Here is a 19,596-nt window from a genome sequence, read left to right as displayed (position 1 = left end):
TTTGGAATAAAACTAAAAGTGCTGGTATATACATCAGGTCTGTCAGCATCCAAAAAGAGAAATGAAGGAGGTAACCTTTCGGGTGGAAACCAATTCTGCTGAAGATTTCTGTCTCAATTGTTAACCTGCCATTTCTCTTTTCAGATTTTGATGGATCTGTACTTCTGTTTTACTGCACACATTACATATATAGTGATACTGTGACACTTCATAACCTAAACTACTGTGATGTTTGCATACAGCATAACAAATAAGAAGAAAATTTCCTCTGTTAGCTGCTGGTTGTGAAATGTATAACACATGTATAAAAAACACATTTACAATTTAACTACAAGCTGCAAATAGAGGAAAACTCCCCATTGTGTACACTGCGTTACTAGAAAAGGGTTTTGAAGCAGTATCACCATTCAAAAGAAAAAAAGCTGTTATTTCTAGCTCAATGATGACATGTGTTACTGGCTTGAACAAATTCCAGAGAGTGAAAAATGAATGCAAACTTAGCTGGCAGGGATGTTTTGACAGATAGCAAGTGAGGCAGCCTTGTGATTTCAACAGCAGTGTTATCAATATTAATTTAATGGATATAGAGGAATATCATAGCTTCTACTTACTGTAGCACTTGTGAGTAATGGGAAAATGATACCCAACTTAGGGGTAAAAATTCCCATGTCACTGCTCCTTGAACGTATTTTGCAAAACTGCACACTTCCAGCCCGCAATTTTCCATTCATTAACTTTAATGACTGGGAATACGCAAGTTACTGATATGTACTCCCAGTGCAAGCTAGTACCAGGTGCATCGGAATTTTTCATTTCTCCAGATTAATTAAATTTATATGAAATACTATAAAGACATTTGTTAGTTTACTATTTTCAACAAGGTCTCAGCTCTTCTATAGAAACATTCTTTATAGTGTATACTTGGCACAGCCAATATGTCAGTATGCTCTTAATGTTTTAATCAGTTGCCCTTGGGTACTTTCTTGGAATGCTTTAATATTCTTATTTAAAGCATTCTGATCCCCCCACTGTTATTTCACAATTACTATACACATATCTCTGCCTAACATGCAGAAATGAAAATAATTGTAGGAAATTAATACTTCCTTTTAATTAAATATGGGTATTGTGGTTCATATGTAAACTTTTTGTGCTTTTGTTTATTCTGCCCTGGAAGCGTACATCAGGTTTTTAATGATAAGGTTAATATAACAACCAATCTGTACATGCCTTAGGGTTCCAAGTGTTTTTTAAAACCAGGACTTTTCATTTTAGAAAATAAGGAAGTCAACCTGATATGCAGAGAAAGCTTTTGCATAGTTGAAAACACACAACTATATTTAGATTTTTAACAGAGATTACCTACCCATACAATGTCCTGTTATTGTGAGCCGGTAACCTGGTGAACATTCGCAGCGATAGCTGCCTGGGGTGTTAATGCAGTCAGCATTCTGTTGACACAGTGGCCCATTCTGACATTCGTCCATATCTGGGTGAACAAAGCAGCCAGTTAACAAATTAAAATGATTTCGGTACAGTGTACATCAGGGTTTACAGGATCTGTTAGCAATTCTGATGGTCACAGAAACCCTTATAAAAAAATCAAATAGCTACAAAGAATTATGATTCGCATCCTTTTTATTCCGTCCGTGCCTTTTCTGTGAATTTTTGGTTATTTTTGTTTACAAAGTGTCTATGTTGTGGTGGTAGCCTGAATCTTTAATGAGTTACTGAAGCCAACAGTGTTAGTGAGTTGAATTAATACCATAGAGTATGGCATACTCACACATATACTTACTACCATTAAAAAAATGGAATTTCAGACATGAACTGACATTTGGGCAGTATTTATATTGCCATATTCTGGCATATGTGACATTTACTATTCTGGCGGGCTAAGTAGACCAGTTTAACTAATTACTGGGGGTGGGGGGGGGGGGAGAGAAGGAAGAATGGCAATGGATTGAATTATCTTCAATCACACCTCATTTTTCAAATAGTTAAACATGGAACTGTAAGTTGCCATGTATGGCTGCATCAGTAAAGTAACAAACAGGTGAGAGCAAGATAGCACTTATACTTTGGATGAAGGCAAGCTGCAGATGCACAAGCGGAGGAGAAACGGGATTGGGAAAAGAGCTGGGGGAGGGGAATTGTAGAGGTGGTTCAATCAACCGAGCTCATTCAATTTGAGAGAATTAGTGGCAAGACCTGAAGCCATGAACTACTGCTATGGAGGGGTCAGCACTTTTGAGTGGGGCTTGTGCAGATGTGTGACCCATATCAACTGTGAAATCACATTCAAACCTAACATGGCAGGAATACATCAAATTTGTTTTTTCAGTTTTTAAAAACAAGATAGTAAGAAAGTGATGATCAACACATTTTAACAGTGAAAAGTCTTTAAACTACACATTTAAGTTAATTTTTTTCTAAGTCGTGGTGAGATGCAGATCTGACGAGTGCAAGGCTCTGTGGCATACAATGAACATTTTATAATGAAAGAACAGGGATTAGCAAAGACTATTTACTTCTCTATATACTATTAAATATATTCTAGCAATCTATTGTAACAGATCATTTTACAAATCAGAAATATTTCCTTCCTACCTTCACAGCTGATCAGTTGATCATTATATTGAAATCCCATGGGACATTCACATCGGAAGCTTCCAATCTGATTGATGCATACACCATTAGCACAAACACCAGGAATCATTCGGCATTCGTCAATGTCTGCAAGAAAATATATGCACAGATTAACTTTGTAAACAAATTTTATATATATATGTATGTAGTGGTATGCTTTTCTCCATTGACTAACATTAGCAAAACGTTGATGTGAATGTAAAGAAAGCAGCTGACATTTTCGCTAACAATACAGAAAAGTTTTGCTTATTTTTTAATGAATGATGTTTGCAAAAATTAAATATTCCTGGCCAGTTTCAACTCACTGAAACTAGCCCTCCTCTGGTTAAGTACTTTCATAATTGATTGTTCCTTGTCCTTTTCTGAAACTATTCTAAATCTAATGATATTGTGATCACTGTTTCCCAAATGGTCTCCACTGAAACATGCTCCACTTGCCCCACTTCATTCCCCAGAACTAGATCCAGCATTGCTTCCTTCCTAGTTAGGCTGGAAACATGATCAAGAAAATTCTCTTGTACACATTTCAGGAATTTCTCCCCCTCTTTGCCCTTTATATGTAAGGACTTGCACAACACCAGGTTATAGTCCAACAGTTTTATTTTAAATCACAAGCTTTCGGAGCTTTCCTCCTTCGTCAGGTGAGTGAAGGGTTCTAAAAACGCATAGCATATATAGTCAGATATGTATATATGACTATATATGCTGTGCGTTTTTAGAACCCTTCACTCACCTGACGAAGGAGGAAAGCTCCGAAAGCTTGTGATTTAAAATAAAACTGTTGGATTATAACCTGGTGTTGTGCAAGTCCTTACATTTGTCCACCCCAGTCCATCACCGGCATCTCCACATCATGGCCCTTTATATTGTTATTTTCCCAGTCTATATTAGGATAATTGAAGTACCCCATTATCACTACTCTAAAGTTCTTGCATCTTTCTGCAATTTGCCTGCAAATTTGCTCCTCTAGTTCTTTCCCACTATTTGGTGGCCTACATTCGAGACCCAGCAGTGTAATAGCTCCTCTATTGTTCCTTAATTCTAATCAAATAGATTCTGTCTTTGAACCCTCAACTACATCTTCCCTTTCTAGTGGCTTGTTTTTCTTCTGCCACCCTCCTACCCCCTCCTTTTTTCCCCTTCCCTATCTTTCCTGAATAATTGTAGCCAGGAATATTGTGCCCATTCCTCCACTTGTTTGAGCCAGGTCTCCGTTATTGCCACTTTATCCTAATTTCACATGGCTGCTTTTGCTTGCAGCTCACCAGCATTATTTACCACGCTCTGTGCATTTACGCACAGGGTCCTTAAACCCATCTTAGTCTGCCTCGCATTTCCCCTGTCTGATCCTCCTATTTCTGAACTACTCTTTATTCTAATGCTGTTTGTCTCTTTGTCCTCTGTGCACTTTGTATCTCTTCTCTAATGCTTCATCCTGGTGGCCCCTCCCCCTGCCAAATTAGTTTAAACCCTTCCCCACAGCAGTAGTTAACCTCCCTGCGAGGACATTGGTTCCAGCTCTGTTGAGGTGCAACCTGTCCATCTTGTGCAGGTCCATCCTGCCCCAGAACTAGTCCCAGTGCCCCAGGAATCCGAAGCCCTCCCTCCTGCACCATTTCTTCAGCCATGCATTAACCTGTCTTATTTTACTGCCCTTATACTCACTATCATGTGGCACTGGGAGCAATCTAGAGATTACTACCTTTGAGGTCCTGCTCTTTAACTTCCTCCCCAGCTCTTGAAACTCTGTCTGTAGGACCTCAACCCTTTTCCTACCTATGTCATTGGTTCCAATATGGACCACGACTTCTGGCTGTTCTCCTTCTACCGCAAAATGCTCTGCACTCATTCACAACATTTTTCAGGGGGAAGGGGAACAGCCAGAAGTCGTAGTCCTTATTGGAACCAATGACATAGGTAGGAAAAGGGTTGAAGTCCTACAGACAATAGTTTCAGGAGCTTTCAGTGGCACTGACAGGGTGATCAAGAACCAGAGATTTCTTATTGGCTGCACCTGTCAAGATGCCACCAACTATTTCTGATGACCCTGGCACATCTATGTGCCAATGACTGTGAGAACTGTCTTCTCGGGGTCTGGCTCAGCAGAGGGGCAGGTGCTATGATGTGATGGGTTTCCTTTCTTCCTGTTTCTTCCTAGTCCCTTGATCTTTCAGCTTTGATAAAGACTGCTAATGAGTTGAAATTCTGAGGCTCTCCAAAGGCTTTCAGAATTTTTGTCTGCCTATTGTGACACTCTACTTTAATTGTCCCCATCCCATTAAAATTGATTTACATCCAATTTTATGCTTCCACCACTAGTGTCCTCCCTTGTGCTGTCCAAATTTGCAGCTAAAGTTATGCTAATAAGCTGAGGTAATGGATATAAACAGCTTGATTTCATTTGAGTCTGTCTAAAGTTCGCCAATCTGGCATAAACTACATCAAAAGAGGAAAATTTAGGCTTTAGACTGGCAGAAATCCATCAATTCACATTTGATGCAAAGGGACAAATATTTTCAGCCTCTTATGTAGCAATTCTTTGTGTCTTTTACGATGGCAGCATTCTACTGTGGTATAAACCTGAAATGATATATTAGCAACTCTGTACAATGAAGAAGAATCTTCAGTGCAAGTTACCAGATTCAAATAAACCAGACAGCTGTTTTCTTTGTGAAGTATGGCTCTGTTTGGAAAAAAATAGATGGGCATAACATACCCCTCCCCTATGACCCTACCCATGCAATTTATCAATTAATGTTATTTCTTTTCCTAGTAACATGAGTAATAACATAAAATAGGTGTACTGTAAAGTGACACTGGGATAGATTTTATGGATTAGCATCACCAGTCCAGAGCTTTGCACAACGGGACCTCACAGTGACGATTTGGCTACAGAGATCAGTGTCACATCGCTCGGCAGGCATGAATTTCTGATGTGCGTGCTTCTGTTGCGCAAAGCTTTTGGCACTGTGAATGCGAAATCATTAAATCTAACTCCATTATGCCATAGTTGAGATTCTAAATTAGGAATTATCTCATTAAAAGCAATTCCTGAAGCTACAGTACATATGTAATAATATTTTAACAAACATAGGTGCATTTTAAACTTCATTTCATTACTTAAGAGCGTATAATCATACAAAAATTTCATGCTTAAATCAAAAGAAAGGAAATCTTACCAACTGGCTGTCCTGTTGTAATGTCAATAACAAAGCCAGGCCTTTGACTCCCACACAGAATAACATATTCATCTGAAATATGATTCAGTGTAAATATTGTCAGTATAATGCACAAATCATGAATTCTAATTCTAGTTGTAAATGTCTTAACTTGATACATACAAACTTACTTGTGACAGGAAGGGGGCACTGCTCACACGGCCTGTTCCAAGCTTTCCCGATGTTGTATGAACAACAGCACAGCTTCTTTGACATGTTAAAGGGCAGCTCACCATCACATGTGCCATTTTCACTGTAAAAATTTTTGAAGCAGAAGCTCTTTCTCATGTCTATAGGTTGAAAGGATAAAACCTGTCACTAAGCTGAAAAGTTATAGATAAAAGTTATAGATAAACTCAGTTGATTAAACTCATCTTAATCTCCTTCTGGATGCAGGGAGGATGTTTCTCCTGGCTGGGGGGGTCCAGGACGAGGGGTCACAATCTCAGGATACGGGATAGGACATTTAGGACTGAGATGAGGAGAAATTTCTTCGCTCAGAGGGTGGTGAACCTGTGGAATTCTCTACCACAGAAGGCTGTGGAGGCCAAGTCACTGAATATATATAAGGAGCTAGATAGATTTCTAGACACAAAAGGCATCAAGGGGTATGGGGAGAGAGCGGGAATATGGTATTGAGACAGAGGATCAGCCATGATCATATTGAATGGCGGAGCAGACTCGAAGGGCCGAATGGCCTACTCCTGCTCCTATTTTCTATGTTTCTAACTGGTTGATGGATGCTTACCCATACAGTTGTTTCCACCATTAACCTGCATGTAATCTGGTGGACAGATGCAGGTATAATTTCCTATCGTGTTGAAACAGGTACCAGGGCCACAAATGCCAGGTGAACTACTGCACTCATCAACATCTAGAAGGAAGCAGATAAACAAAAGTTTTGGAGGATAATAAACAATAAGGTTTTTCTTATTTGGAAAATGAAGCAAATTGAGATCAGTATTATACATTTTCTCATTTCTAGTATTTTATTATAATCAATATTACAGAAAATAATTTCTACAGATACTTTAAATTGCAAAGGGAATGCAAATGATTAATTATTCAAGTACCTAAATTATTACAAATGCACTGATGTTTCAGATTGGATGGAGCGTTCATACCTCTGAGACTAACCTGGTTAGGGGGAAGAGTCAGGATAGGACATAAGTTTTAATTTTCATACTAGGAGCCGCACGCACTATTTGCACATATTGAAAATTTAGGCATGACGACCGTGACTCTTCATCAACTGTGCGTGCCCAAATTTTTTTTTTTATTCGTTCATGGGATGTGGGCGTCGCTGGCAAGGTCAGCATTTATTGCCCATCCTTAATTGCCCTTGAGAAGGTGATGGTGAGCCGCCTTCTTGAACCGCTGCAGTCCATGTGGCGAAAGTTCTCCCACAGTGCTGTTAGGTAGAGAGTTCCAGAATTTTGACCCAGCGACGATGAAGGAACGGTGATATATTTCCAAGTCGGGATGGTGGGGAAAGTGCAGGTGGTGTTGTTCCCATGTGCCTGCTGCCCTTGTCCTTTTAGGTGGTAGAGGTCGTGGGTTTGGGAGGTGCTGTCGAAGAAGCCTTGGCGAGTTGCTGCAGTGCATCCTGTCGATGGTACACACTGTAGCCACGGTGCGCCGGTGGTGAAGGGAGTAAATGTTTAGGGTGGTGGATGGGGTGCCAATCAAGCGGGCTGCTTTGTCCTGGATGGTGTCGAGCTTCTTGAGTGTTGTTGGAGCTGCACTCATCCAGGCAAGTGGAGAGTATTCCATTTACACTCCTGACTTGTGCCTTGTAGATGGTGGAAAGGCTTTGGGAGTCAGGAGGTGAGTCACTCACCACAGAATACACAGCCTCTGACCTGCTCTTGTAGCCACAGTATTTATGTGGCTGGTCCAGTTAAGTTTCTGGTCAATGGTGACCTCCTGACATGCACTACTGCATTTTTGTGCTTATCAAATTGAGGAATGTCAGTGCTCGAAATAAAACACTTCCTCAATCCTGGGCACTCAAGGTGTGCAATGAATGATAGCTGATCACCCACCCTGACTTCAATGGAAAGGAAAGTCTGGGCGGAGTATATAACACATGCTCAATCAATACCACCCATTTTACAGCCCTGCTGTAGTTGAAATTTCCATCCCTTGTGTCAACATCAATCACTCAGATCAGATGTAGCACAACCAAATACAGAATAAACTTCCCTATTCTCTGCTCCAATAACAGGCCTTTACTCGAACTTCTGTTGGCCCAGTGTAAATTTTTCCACTACCAAAGGAAGATCGCCAATTTGCTGTCAATTATGGGTAGTTTTGTCAGCTTACACCCACTCAGAGTGGGTTTACAGCATCCAGATTCATTTCATGAATTATCCTTATAGGTAACAGAGAGAGATTTCAATGCTATTAGTCTAGTTAAAAATGAACAAGACTGGGACTTTGAACTGCACTGAAATAAATTATTCATAATTTAAAGGTTTCTTTACCTATGCATGTAAATGTGAGAACCAGAATAATGTTATATACTCACACACATACAGGTTAATTTATATGTATGTAATACACGCAAAGGTATATTCCAGTGACATGAGTCCTACCTTTCCAAAAACCACTGTTCCTGTAAAAGGACACTTGCAAAAAGATCCAATGAAATAAAGTAAACAAAATCACCAGCTATTCTAAAGGTGGTTATATGTGGCACACAAGTAAGTAGATTCCAAAAGCAAAAACATCACAGTAAGAAATAGTATAGATCATTACATATGATTAATATTATTTTCTCTACACACTCATGTTCAAGGAGATAAATACGGGATAATTTTGTGGTCCTGGTGATGAGCCTCACTTGCTAGCACAGCAGAGTTTAAAAACTACCCCTGTAAGAGGGATATGGGCCAAGTGCAGGAAATTGGGACTAGCTTAGTGGTATAAACTGGGCGACATGGACATGTTGGGCCGAAGGGCCTGTTTCCATGTTGTAACTTCTATGATTCTATGAAGACTAGAAATTGCTGTTACGCTATTCGAAGGTTACCTGTAGGTTAATGAAAGTTTTTGGGTTAATTCTCACCTACCCGTTATACTCCGATATTAAGAACACAGGAACAGGAGTTGGCCATTCAGCCCCTCAAGCCTGTTCTGCTGTTCAATCAGATCATGGTGGATCTGTAGCTGAACTCTATTTACCCGTCTTTGATACCCTTACCTAACAAAAATCTATCGATCTCAGTGTTGAAAGTCAGAAGCAGCAGATGTGGCTGGATCAGCTGCAGAACCATCTCGTGAATCAGCAGCAGGATTGCTGAGCTTGAGGGGCAGCTGGAGTCACTACAGAGTGTAAGGGAGGCTGAAGGTTTCCTGGACCGTACATTCTAGGAGGTGGTCACCTCGTAGCCTCAGAGAATTCAGGATAGCAAGTGGGTGGCCATCCGAAAGGATAGGAAGAGGCAGGCAGTGCAGGAAACTTCTGGGTGTGTGGCACTCTCAAACCGGTATTCAGTATTGAATACTAGAGAGGGTGACGACACCTTGAAGGAGTGCAGTCCTGGGCATGGCACCATGGGGCAAAGGACCGCACAGGAGGGCACAGTGAAGTGTAGAAATGCAGTTGTCATGGGGGATTCGATAGTCAGGGGGACAGAGAGGTTTTTCTGTGACCGCCAACATTAGTCCCACATGGTGTGTTGCCTCCCTGCTGCCTGTGTAAAGGACAAAACGGAGAGAATGCAGAACATTCAGCGGTGGGGTGGGGGGGAGGAGGGGGAACAGCCAGAAGTCGTGATCCATGTGGGTACCAATGACATAGGAAAGAAAAGGGATGAGATCTTGCGGTCAGTGTTTCAGGAGCTAGGGAGGAAGTTAAAAAGGAGGACCTCAAAGGTAGTAATCTCTGGATTACTCCCACTGCCACGTGCTAGTGAGTACAAAAATAGGAAGATAAGGCAGGTTAATGCAAGGCTAGAAACATGGTGCAAGAGGGAGGGCTTCAGATTCTTGGGGCATTGGGACCAGATCTGGGGCAGGAGGGACCTGTTTACGACAGACGGGTTGCACCTCATCAGGGCTGGAACCAATGTCCTTGCGGGGAGGTTCACTAGTGCTGAGGGGGAGGGTTTAAACTAATTTGGCAGGGGGATGGGCACAATGATGTAGCATTACAAAGGAGAAAAAAGATGCACAAAGGATTGGGTGAGTGAGATAGCACTAGAGTAAGAAGAACAGTAATAGGTGGGATCAGACTAAGAGAGTACAGAAGGTCTAAGATAGGTTTAGAGTGCATGTGTGTAAACGCACAAAATGTGGTAAATAAGGTTGGTGAGCTGCAGGCGCAAATAGCCACATTGGAGTATGATGTAGTGGCAATAACGGAGACCTGGCTCAAAAAAGGGCAGGATTGGGTACTAAATATTCCTGGATACAAGGTGTTCAGGAAAGATAGGGAAGGAGAAAAAGGAAGGGTTGTAGTATTGATTAAGGAGAATATAGCGATGCTGGAAAGAGAGGATGTTCTTGAGGGGTCAAGGACAGAATCTATTTGGTTAGAGTTAAGAAACAATAGAGGCGCTATTACATTATTGGATGCATTCTATAAGGCACCAACTAGTGGGAAGGATATAGAGGAGCAAATTTGCAGGGAAATTACAGAGAGGTGCAAGAACTATAGAGTAGTGATAATGGAGGACTTCAACTATCCTAATATAGACTGGGATAGTAATAGTGTAAAGGGCAAAGAGGGGGAGTAATTTCTAAAGTGCGTTCAGGCGAACTTTCTTGTTCAGTATGTTTCCAGCTCAATGAGGAAGGAGGCATTGCTGGATCTAGGTCTGGGGAATGAAGTGGGTCACATGGAGCAAGCGTCAGTGGGGAACATTTAGGGACAGTGATCATAGTATCATAAGGTTTAGATTTGTTATGGAAAAGGACAAGGAGCAATCTAGAGTAAAAATACTTAATTGGAGGAGGCCAATCTCAGTGGATTGAGAACAAATCTGGCCTGGGTAAATTGGAATCAAAAACTGACAGGCAAAACTGGAATCTTTATAGAGATGATTTGGGTACAGTCTAGGTACATTCTCATGAAGGGGAAAGGTACAGCAACCATAGCCAGAGCTCCATGGGTGACAAAAAAGATAGAGAGTAAGATGAAGTAGAAAAAGGGGGAGTATGACAGATGTCAGGTTGATAATACAAGTGAGAACCAGGCTGAAGATAGAAAGTACAGAGGAGAAGTGAAAAAGGAAATAAGAGGGGCAAAGACAGAGTATGAGAATAGACTGGCGGCTAACATAAAAGGGAATCAAAAAGTCTTCTATAGGCATATAAATAGTAAACGGGTAGTAAGAGTAGGAGTGGGGCCGATTAGGGACCAAAAAGGAGATTGATGCATCGAGGCAGAGGGCATGGCTGAAGTACTAAATGAGTACTGTCTGCCAAAGTCACAGTAAAAGAGGAAGTAGTTGAGATACTGGATGGGCTAAAAATTGATAAAGAGGAGGTACTAGAAAGGCGGGCTGTACTTAAAGTAGATAAGTCACCCGGTCTGGATGGGATGAATCCTAGGTTGCTGAGGGAAGCAAAGGTGGAAATTGCAGAGGTGCTGGTCATAATCTTCCAATCCTCCTTAGATATGGGGGTGGTGCCAGAGGACTGGAGAATTGCAAATGTTATATCCTTGTTCAAAAAAGGGTATAAGGATAAACCCGGCAACAATAGGCCAGTCATTTTAACCTCGGTGATGGGGAAGCTTTTAGAAACGATAATCCGAGACAAAATTAAAAGTCATTTAGACTAGTGTGGATTAATAAAGGAAAGCCAGCACGGATTTGTTAAAGGCAAATCGGGCTAGAAATTGGCTCATGTAGCGCCCGTTGTTTTGGTGCTATGTGGCCTCCCGAGGTTCCAAAATGGCATCCAGAATGCACGCGCCGCTTCTAGCATTACGTGTGCCGGACGCCATCTTGGTAAAGGATTTGATGCACGCATAGATAACGAACACCGGCAGCATAAAAAGTAGGGAGTGCATGCATTAAATCAGTGTGCAACGCTTATTTAAAGTCATAAGACACCATTTTGGCACTTAACACTCCACTCAATGAATTGTCTTAACCATGAACACCAGAACATGTCTTAGACAGTGGGGAAGACCCCCCACCAGCTCTATTTAAAGGGACCATGCGGGATTTACAGGTTAGTTGATGGATTATTGCTTTTGGCTACTGATGCATTCGTACCTGTTTTTGGAAGTCTCCTACACTTGAACACTTGGATGAGGGGACATAGCCTAACATTTAGAGCCAGGACTTGCAGGACTGAAGTTAGGAAACGCTTCTACACGCAAAGGGTGGGAGAAATTTGCAATGCTCTTCTGCAAACAGCAGTTGATGCTAGCTCAATTGTTAATTTTAAATCTGTGATTGATGGATTTCTGTGAATCAAGGGTATTTAGGGGTATGTAGCTAAAGTGGGTATATGGAGTTAGGTTACAGATCAACCATGATCTCACTAAATGGCGGAACAGGCTCTAGGGGCTAAATGCCACTGCCACCTCCTGTTATGCGCCGCCCTCTCCTGCAAGAAAGTGAGAAGTGTGTTAGAGAGTGTCCTGCAGGATATCTGGGTGATGGGCCTGTCATGGTTGAATAGCTGCCAGTGCGTGTGACCTGTGGGTTATGGGTGAGCAGCTTGCAACAGTGGTAATGTGTGAGGGTGAGAGGAAGCATTTGATTAGAAGAAGTTGTGTACTGACTGAAAGAATTTGTTGGTAGGTAGATGATGGGGTTGTAGTGTGTGGAGTAGTGAATTCAGCAGGTGGTGGAGTTGGTAGGAGATGTCACTTGACAGTTGGCCTCACTCACCTTGATGACTCGTGTCAAAGCATTGAACCTCTTCCTGCACTGCATCCATGTTCAAGGTGCTATGCGCCTGGCATTGACTGCGTCCCCTACTGCCTCTTGAGCATATGTATGGAGGGCCTCTTGTTCCCCCCCCCCACTGCAGATATAGGATGCTCCTCCTTCTGTCCACCACTTGCACCAAGGCCTCTAGTGCAACAGCAGAGAATCTTGGTGCACACACTCTCACAGGCCTGGTACAAACTCAGATCGGCAGAGTGGTGAAGTCTGGCATGCAGTTTGGAGGATGTGGGATTTAGTAGTGCGCAACCTTTATTACAGTTTGTAAACATAGGAATGGGACCTACATCTGTGTTTTACGTGTGTGATGTCTGATCTCTGTTCAGACTCCGTGCGGACCTGTATCTTATTTTTTGCAAATAAGAGGTGCAGGCTGCCTTTAAGAGGTGTGAGCAAATCACACGATATTTGGCCCCCCCCCCCTGCTGGTGAGAAGAGCAAACCTGGTGCAAGGCCTGATTGCTGCGCTTTGCTGAGGTAAGTGAGGAGGCAACACAAATGTCTCGTGCTGCCTGCATCGGAACCACTGGATGCGGGTTAATCGTGCACCGTGATGCCTGTGCCCGGATTCAATTTAACCCCCATTGTGTTTAACTAACTTGATTGAGTTTTTGATGAGGTAGCAGAGGGCAATGTATTTGATGTTGTGTACATGGACTTCCAAAAGGTGTTTGATAATAGGCTTGTCAGCAAAATTGAAGCCCATGGAATAAATGGGGCAGCATGGATACAAAACTGGCTAAGTGATAGGAAACAAAGTAGCGGTGAACGGTTGTTTATCGGACTGGAGGAAGGCATACAGTGGTGTTCCCCAGGGGTTGGTACTAGGACCACTGCTTTTTTTTGATATATATTGATGAATTGGACTTGGGTGTACAGGGCACAATTTCAAAATTTGCAAATTACACAAAATTTGGAAGTGTAGTAAACAATGAGGAGGATAGTAATAAACTTCAAGAGGACATAGGCCGGTGGCATGGGCGGGCACATGGCAGATGAAATTTAACGCAGAGAAGGGCAAGGTGATACATTTTGGCAGGAAGAACGAAGAGAGATACAATTCTAAAGAGGGTGCAGGAACAGAGAGACCTGGAGGTATATGTGCACAAATCTTTGAAGGTGGCATGACAGGTTGAAAAAGCGGTTAAAAAAGCATACGGGATCCTGGGCTTTATAAATAGAGACATAGAGCATTAAAGTAAGGATGTTATGTCGAACCTTTATAAAACACTGGTGCGGCTACAACAGGAGTCGTGTCCAATTCTGGGCACCTCACTTTAGTAAGAATGTGTAGGCCTAAGAGAGGGTGCAGACAAGATTTACTGGAATGATTCCAGGGATCAGGGACTTCAGTTACTTGGATAGACTGGAGAAGCTGGGGTTGTTCTCCTTAGAGCAGAGAAGGTTGAGAGGAGATTTGATCGAAGTGTTCAAAGTCATGACTGGTTTAGATAAAGTAAATAAAGAAAAACTGTTCTCATTGGCGGAAGGGTCGAGAATCACAGGACACAGATGTAAGGCGATTGGCAAAAGAATCAAAGGCGACATGAGGAAAAACTTTTTTACGCAGCGAGTAGTTATGATCTGGAATGCGCTGCCTGAAAGGATGGTGGAAGCAGATTCAAACGTGGCTTTCAAAAAGGAATTAGATAAATACTTGAAGGGAAAAAAATTGCAGGGCTACGGGGAAAGAACATGGGAATGGGACTAACTGGATTGCTCTTATGAAGAGCCAGCATGGGCTCGATAGGCTGAATGGTCTCCTTTTGTACCTTAACCATTCTATGAATCTACGTAGGCCATTGCATTATGGCTGGGCCACGTGTCTATGTCATCATTCATTTCTTATGCCTTAGGAAAGTCAACCATCTGCAGAATTGTGCAGGCCTGACATGTTGCTGGTCAGTGGGAAAGGAGATGAAAAAAGTGTTGCCCTTCCTGAATAAAGCAGTCACTTCTTGAAGCATCCATAGACAACAAATTGGCTGAAACTGCCAATCTGACATGTCTGGTAACCCTACTCTGCTTCCCTACTTTGTCAAAAGGCATGATAATGGTGAAAAAAATCTTCATTGTACTGAATTTGCTGTCAGCAGCAGTTCCCTTTTAGATCCTGAGGTGTAAGAATCTGCATTAGCTATACCATCCATTTCATATGGGTGCAAGGAGTCCATTGCCTATGTGATGTGTGGAGATCGGAAATTTGTAAGCTTCCTTATTAATCACCAGTAATCCTGGAAATAACGAGCACAAGTATAATGCCCAATTTAGGCACAGAGTCGCACAGCGAACCAAAACTGGTACTACAATTTCAGAACAAGTGGAAATTGGACATGAAATGTGACATTCACCATTATGCCAATAGCAATTTCCAGACTATAGATGATTAAAAATCCACATAAAATTTAAACACTCTCTCAGTGCATTCAGGGTATTGTACAATCTTCTGAGTAATCTCATAGTTTAACTCCCTACTATTTTTCTTTTGAGAATAGGAACTCTCCATCTTCACCCCAGTTTGCTCACTTACTAACTGTTCCTAGGCCTCTGCCAATATCTTTTTCACCAGGCCACTAAGAAGTGCATGAAAGCAGCCTTTCTCTAGCTTACCCCCTTCCCCCAGGAGACATATAATGGTTCATTCAATGGATCCTGTGCGCCCAGTGCTGTCTTTCTACATGGGAGTACAGTTAGAGACAGAGCCATAACACTGTAGCCCCAATTTACCAATCTGTGCTCCTGTCTGGCAAAGCACAGGGTTGGGAGTGTTGGATTGCAGAAATTACTCTATGGCTTCTACTCAGCATTTTCTCGCAGCAGCACTGCTGAGATCAGGAACTCAGTGATGCTGGACGTTAAGCACATGCCCAACCAGTCAGCGGCACTGCATGCTGTTGTTCCAGTACAGTACATTATCACGCTGTTAGTGCCTTCCATCTATGAAATCCTACATCGATCTCCTAGCCCTGAAGGAGACCCAGTTGCAATGCACTAACCTCTGAGTATTATTTATTCCCTATCTATGGTTGCAACTTCCTCCGCTCAAGATCTTCAGATTCTGGTTTATGACCCGTTTTATCCCTGAGAAGCAGCATACAGAAAATGGATTCATATGGTCTACAAATACACTAACAATGCTTGTTTGTAAATAAAAACTAATGAAACAAGGAAAATATTAAAGCTATAAGTGTGACTGTCACACTTCAGTAAATATACCTTCACATACTCTGGTTTCTTCATTCAAATAGAAACCACGTGGACATTCACACTGGAAGCTACCGAATGTGTTGACACATGTTCCTCCTTGACATAGTCCGGGTAATTCTTTACATTCATCAATATCTGTAGAAAACAGTAACAGATAACTGGATGTGCTGTTAACAACACAGAGAGACTGTTCACATTGTGTAACATTCAAAATGTTATTTACAAAAAGGCATGAGTAGTTACCCTCCAGTATAACTGTGATGGGGTTAGGACGAAAACCTTCTCCTCCAGGACAAAGAGTTTTGTAGTCAGCTGTAAAAAAAAATAACTAGTTCAGCCTGTTATGAGGAACCCAAATATAAATAAAAAACCTATACATTTTTAAAGCTATAAATTGGCAATATGCTTTAAATTGGGAGCAAATCAAATAATTTATACTAATGGACTAATGATTTAAATCCTGGTCACCTATATTTTTAAGCCTTAAACGATTACTGACAAGTTTAGGGAAACATCCGTCTCCTTGGACTGACCAATTTTGGTTTGTTTTCAGTTTGTTCACTTCGACTCTGAAAAACACCCTAATTTTACAGTAGTGAAATATTCAACCATAGATAGCTTCATTACTGTTTACTGACCCGTAACTACGATGAAACAATAAACTTTGAACATTTCATATATACTCGCTAACCATCCCTTTATTTGCTCCTATTCTCTCTTTCGCTAACAAATATAGTCTACTCTATTCACTCTAACTGTCTTGAGATTAAAAGCGTTCCTTTGTTTTAATTCTTCTGCCTCCATGCTCCTACTATCCATTTTGGTGATGGAAGCATTTCTTTTCTTTAAAAAGGTTTTCATTGGTTGAAAACTGGGTATCAAAGGGAGATATTCAGCCATCTGAAAGCCTAGATTTTTAAGACTGACTTTTTTGTAACTAGATCTTTCATTATCATGTAAATACACATCCAAACCTGGAAGGATTGCTATTGTGGGTCACTATACTCATCACTGGATGAGTAAACACATCCATGGTGCTCGAAGCGTACATTTTGGATTTTTAAAAATTTAAACTGATCTAAAGATAGGGATCATAAAGCTTTCCACTATTTGGAAGCACGACTATAAAGGAAATGAAGTCTCTTTGATACTCTTCCATCACACAAGTACTTATTTTGCAATTTTAATGAGCAAGAGCTATATTATTATGAAGAAAACTGGAGTAATTTAAAATATCATAGAATCATTACAGCACAGAAGGAGGCCATTTAGCCCATCAAGCCTGTGCTGGCTCTTTGTAAGGGCAATCCAGTTAGTCCCATTTCCCCTTAGCCCCGCAAATTTTTTCACTTCAAATATTTATCCAATCCCTTTTTGAAAGCTATGACTGAATCTGCATCCACCACCCTTTCAGGCAATGCATTCCTACTCGCTGTGTAAAAAGTTTTTCCTCACGTCATCTTTGGTTCTTTTGCCAATCACCTTAAATCTGTGTCCTCTGGTTCTCAACCCTTCTGCCAATGGGAACAGTTTCTCTTTATTTACTTTATCTAAACCAGTCATGATTTTGAACACTTCTATCAAATCTCCTCTTAACCTTCTCTGCTCTAAGGAGAACAACCCCAGCTTCTCCAGTCTATCCATGTAACTGAAGTCCCTGATCGCTGGAACCAATCTAGTAAATCTTTTTTGCACCCTCTCAAAGGCCTTCACATCCTTCCTAAAGTGCGGTGCCCAGAATTGGACGCAATACTCCAGTTGTGGCCGAACCAGTATTTTATAAAGCTTCAACAAATATGTCATTAAACAGTACAATACCACAAAATGGTGGTAAACAGATTTGTTAATTATCTGTCAATAAACTGTTACCATATTAATAATATTAAGTACTTTTGAAATACTGCCTTATTTCTCAAAGAAAGTGGATAGAAAATAGCCTAAAAGCATCCTCTGAACTCTTACATGAATTGATAGGGGGACACAGTTCACATGGAAAACCCCAGGCTCTGCCCAAGGAACAGCAACAAGATGCTCTTGAAACTCCAACTCCAATCTCATTGTTGCAAGAAAGGGTGATATCTCCACGAAATGAATATTCCAAGAAGCACTTGCCCAATCGAGGATCTATATAATAAAATACATCATTTACAAACATTAATCCATTTTGCTACTGAAAACATTAAGTACTTTGTAGAAGGGAAATGTCTTTGAAACACATTCTGCATATTACTCAATAAGGATTTCCAAGGTTAGCTGTGGTCCACGAACATTATATTACGATTATGTTGGCTAACTGAATTACCTAGCTAATTAGTTCTTCTAGAATTGTATGCATAAACCTAATAGGGAGCAGCAGCTTTAATGTCATCATAGTTAATACTGAATAGCTACTGAAAATTGAATGAAAGAGTTAGAAACTAATCACAGCTCTAAATTGCACAGACCTAGAAAAGGCACTGTTGAAAGTCACCAACTAGCACAACCATAACGATAAATAAATACACAGTTTTAACTTTTCTTTTTTAATTTTATCCACTCCTACATCCCCTATTATATCACAAAAATGGCTTCTGGGGCCTAATGATGCATCACAGCTGCATTGGAGACCTGATTCTATCACAAGCTACCATCACTTGCTGCTCCCAAATAAGTGACCTGAAAAAGATATTTTTTACCTATTCTACTCTCGGTTCTCTATGCGGTGTAGATTATCCTTGGCTGGGAGGTCAGGTTGATTGCCTGCTTCCCGGGCTACCTGCAGTGTTTCTCTGAAATCAGCCATCAGGAAATTTGTGAGTGTGACCTCGGTACAACTTTACATCACTAAATTTCCCCCCTCCCTGTGGGGATGCATCCACCTTTGCTTGGCATGCCATATTCCCGCTCTCTCCCCATACCCCTTGAGGTCTTTTGTGTCTAGAAATCTATCTAGCTCCTTCTTAAATATATTCAGCTCACTGATAATTTTCCTGTAAAGTGTGCAGTTTTCCCATTTGTTTGTTATAGGTACCTTTGGGGCTATTGTTACCCTTTCATCAATCCCAACTGTTCAATGCAATTAATATAAAATGAATTGTAACGTACCAACACATCCCACACCGGTTGGGTTCAGCTCAAATTCAGATGGGCAGTTGCAGACATAGCTTCCAGGGGTGTTAACACAAATTCCATTGATGCAATTAACTGGATCTGCACACTCATTGACATCTGCAAAAGATTTCCAAAATTACCTGGATAATGTTTTCTAGTCATAAGTCTGAAAATCATTGAAACTTTCATTACTTAGCCACTTTGTTGTTCCAAATATTTGAGAAATAATATAATAACAATATTACCAAAGGAAAGCAACATTTTACCTGTGCAGTTACCGCCACTTCTGTCTAGTTCATAGCCCAAATCACATTCACATCTGAAGAGTCCTGGAAGATTCTGACATCTTCCAAACACACAAATGTCAGGGAATGAACATTCATCAATATCTGGGAAAAAAGGTCATAAAGAACTCACTAAAGATAGCCATTTAAAACATACTGAAGTATTTATTGTGGTTTTAAATCCAAGATGTTCACTTATGCTTTCATAAAAACTTTTGAGATACAGAAGCGGATATA

The 19,596-nt window shown here is 41.1% G+C and overlaps 1 protein-coding gene across 2 annotated transcripts in view; it reads right to left on the bottom strand.

Moving 5' to 3' along the window:
* Nucleotides 1–19,596, bottom strand: part of LOC137304686 (fibrillin-1-like) — a 462,162-nt gene that overhangs the window by 66,352 nt on the left and 376,214 nt on the right. Inside the window, exons 35-44 of one of the 2 annotated variants that reach the window (XM_067973343.1) lie at nucleotides 19,342–19,464; nucleotides 19,070–19,192; nucleotides 17,948–18,109; nucleotides 16,229–16,297; nucleotides 15,995–16,120; nucleotides 6,616–6,741; nucleotides 5,999–6,157; nucleotides 5,829–5,900; nucleotides 2,611–2,736; nucleotides 1,367–1,489 (exon numbers count right to left, since the gene is read on the bottom strand). In XM_067973343.1, the coding sequence (XP_067829444.1) occupies nucleotides 1,367–1,489; nucleotides 2,611–2,736; nucleotides 5,829–5,900; nucleotides 5,999–6,157; nucleotides 6,616–6,741; nucleotides 15,995–16,120; nucleotides 16,229–16,297; nucleotides 17,948–18,109; nucleotides 19,070–19,192; nucleotides 19,342–19,464 (1,209 nt within the window). Of the gene's footprint in view, nucleotides 1–1,366; nucleotides 1,490–2,610; nucleotides 2,737–5,828; nucleotides 5,901–5,998; nucleotides 6,158–6,615; nucleotides 6,742–15,994; nucleotides 16,121–16,228; nucleotides 16,298–17,947; nucleotides 18,110–19,069; nucleotides 19,193–19,341; nucleotides 19,465–19,596 lie in introns of those variants that run through there. The other variant, XR_010958610.1, reaches the window with a different exon arrangement.

Source organism: Heptranchias perlo, chromosome 38, assembly GCF_035084215.1.
Source record: "Heptranchias perlo isolate sHepPer1 chromosome 38, sHepPer1.hap1, whole genome shotgun sequence".
NCBI lineage: Eukaryota > Metazoa > Chordata > Chondrichthyes > Hexanchiformes > Hexanchidae > Heptranchias > Heptranchias perlo.
This window is presented reverse-complemented; position numbering and strand designations above follow the sequence as displayed.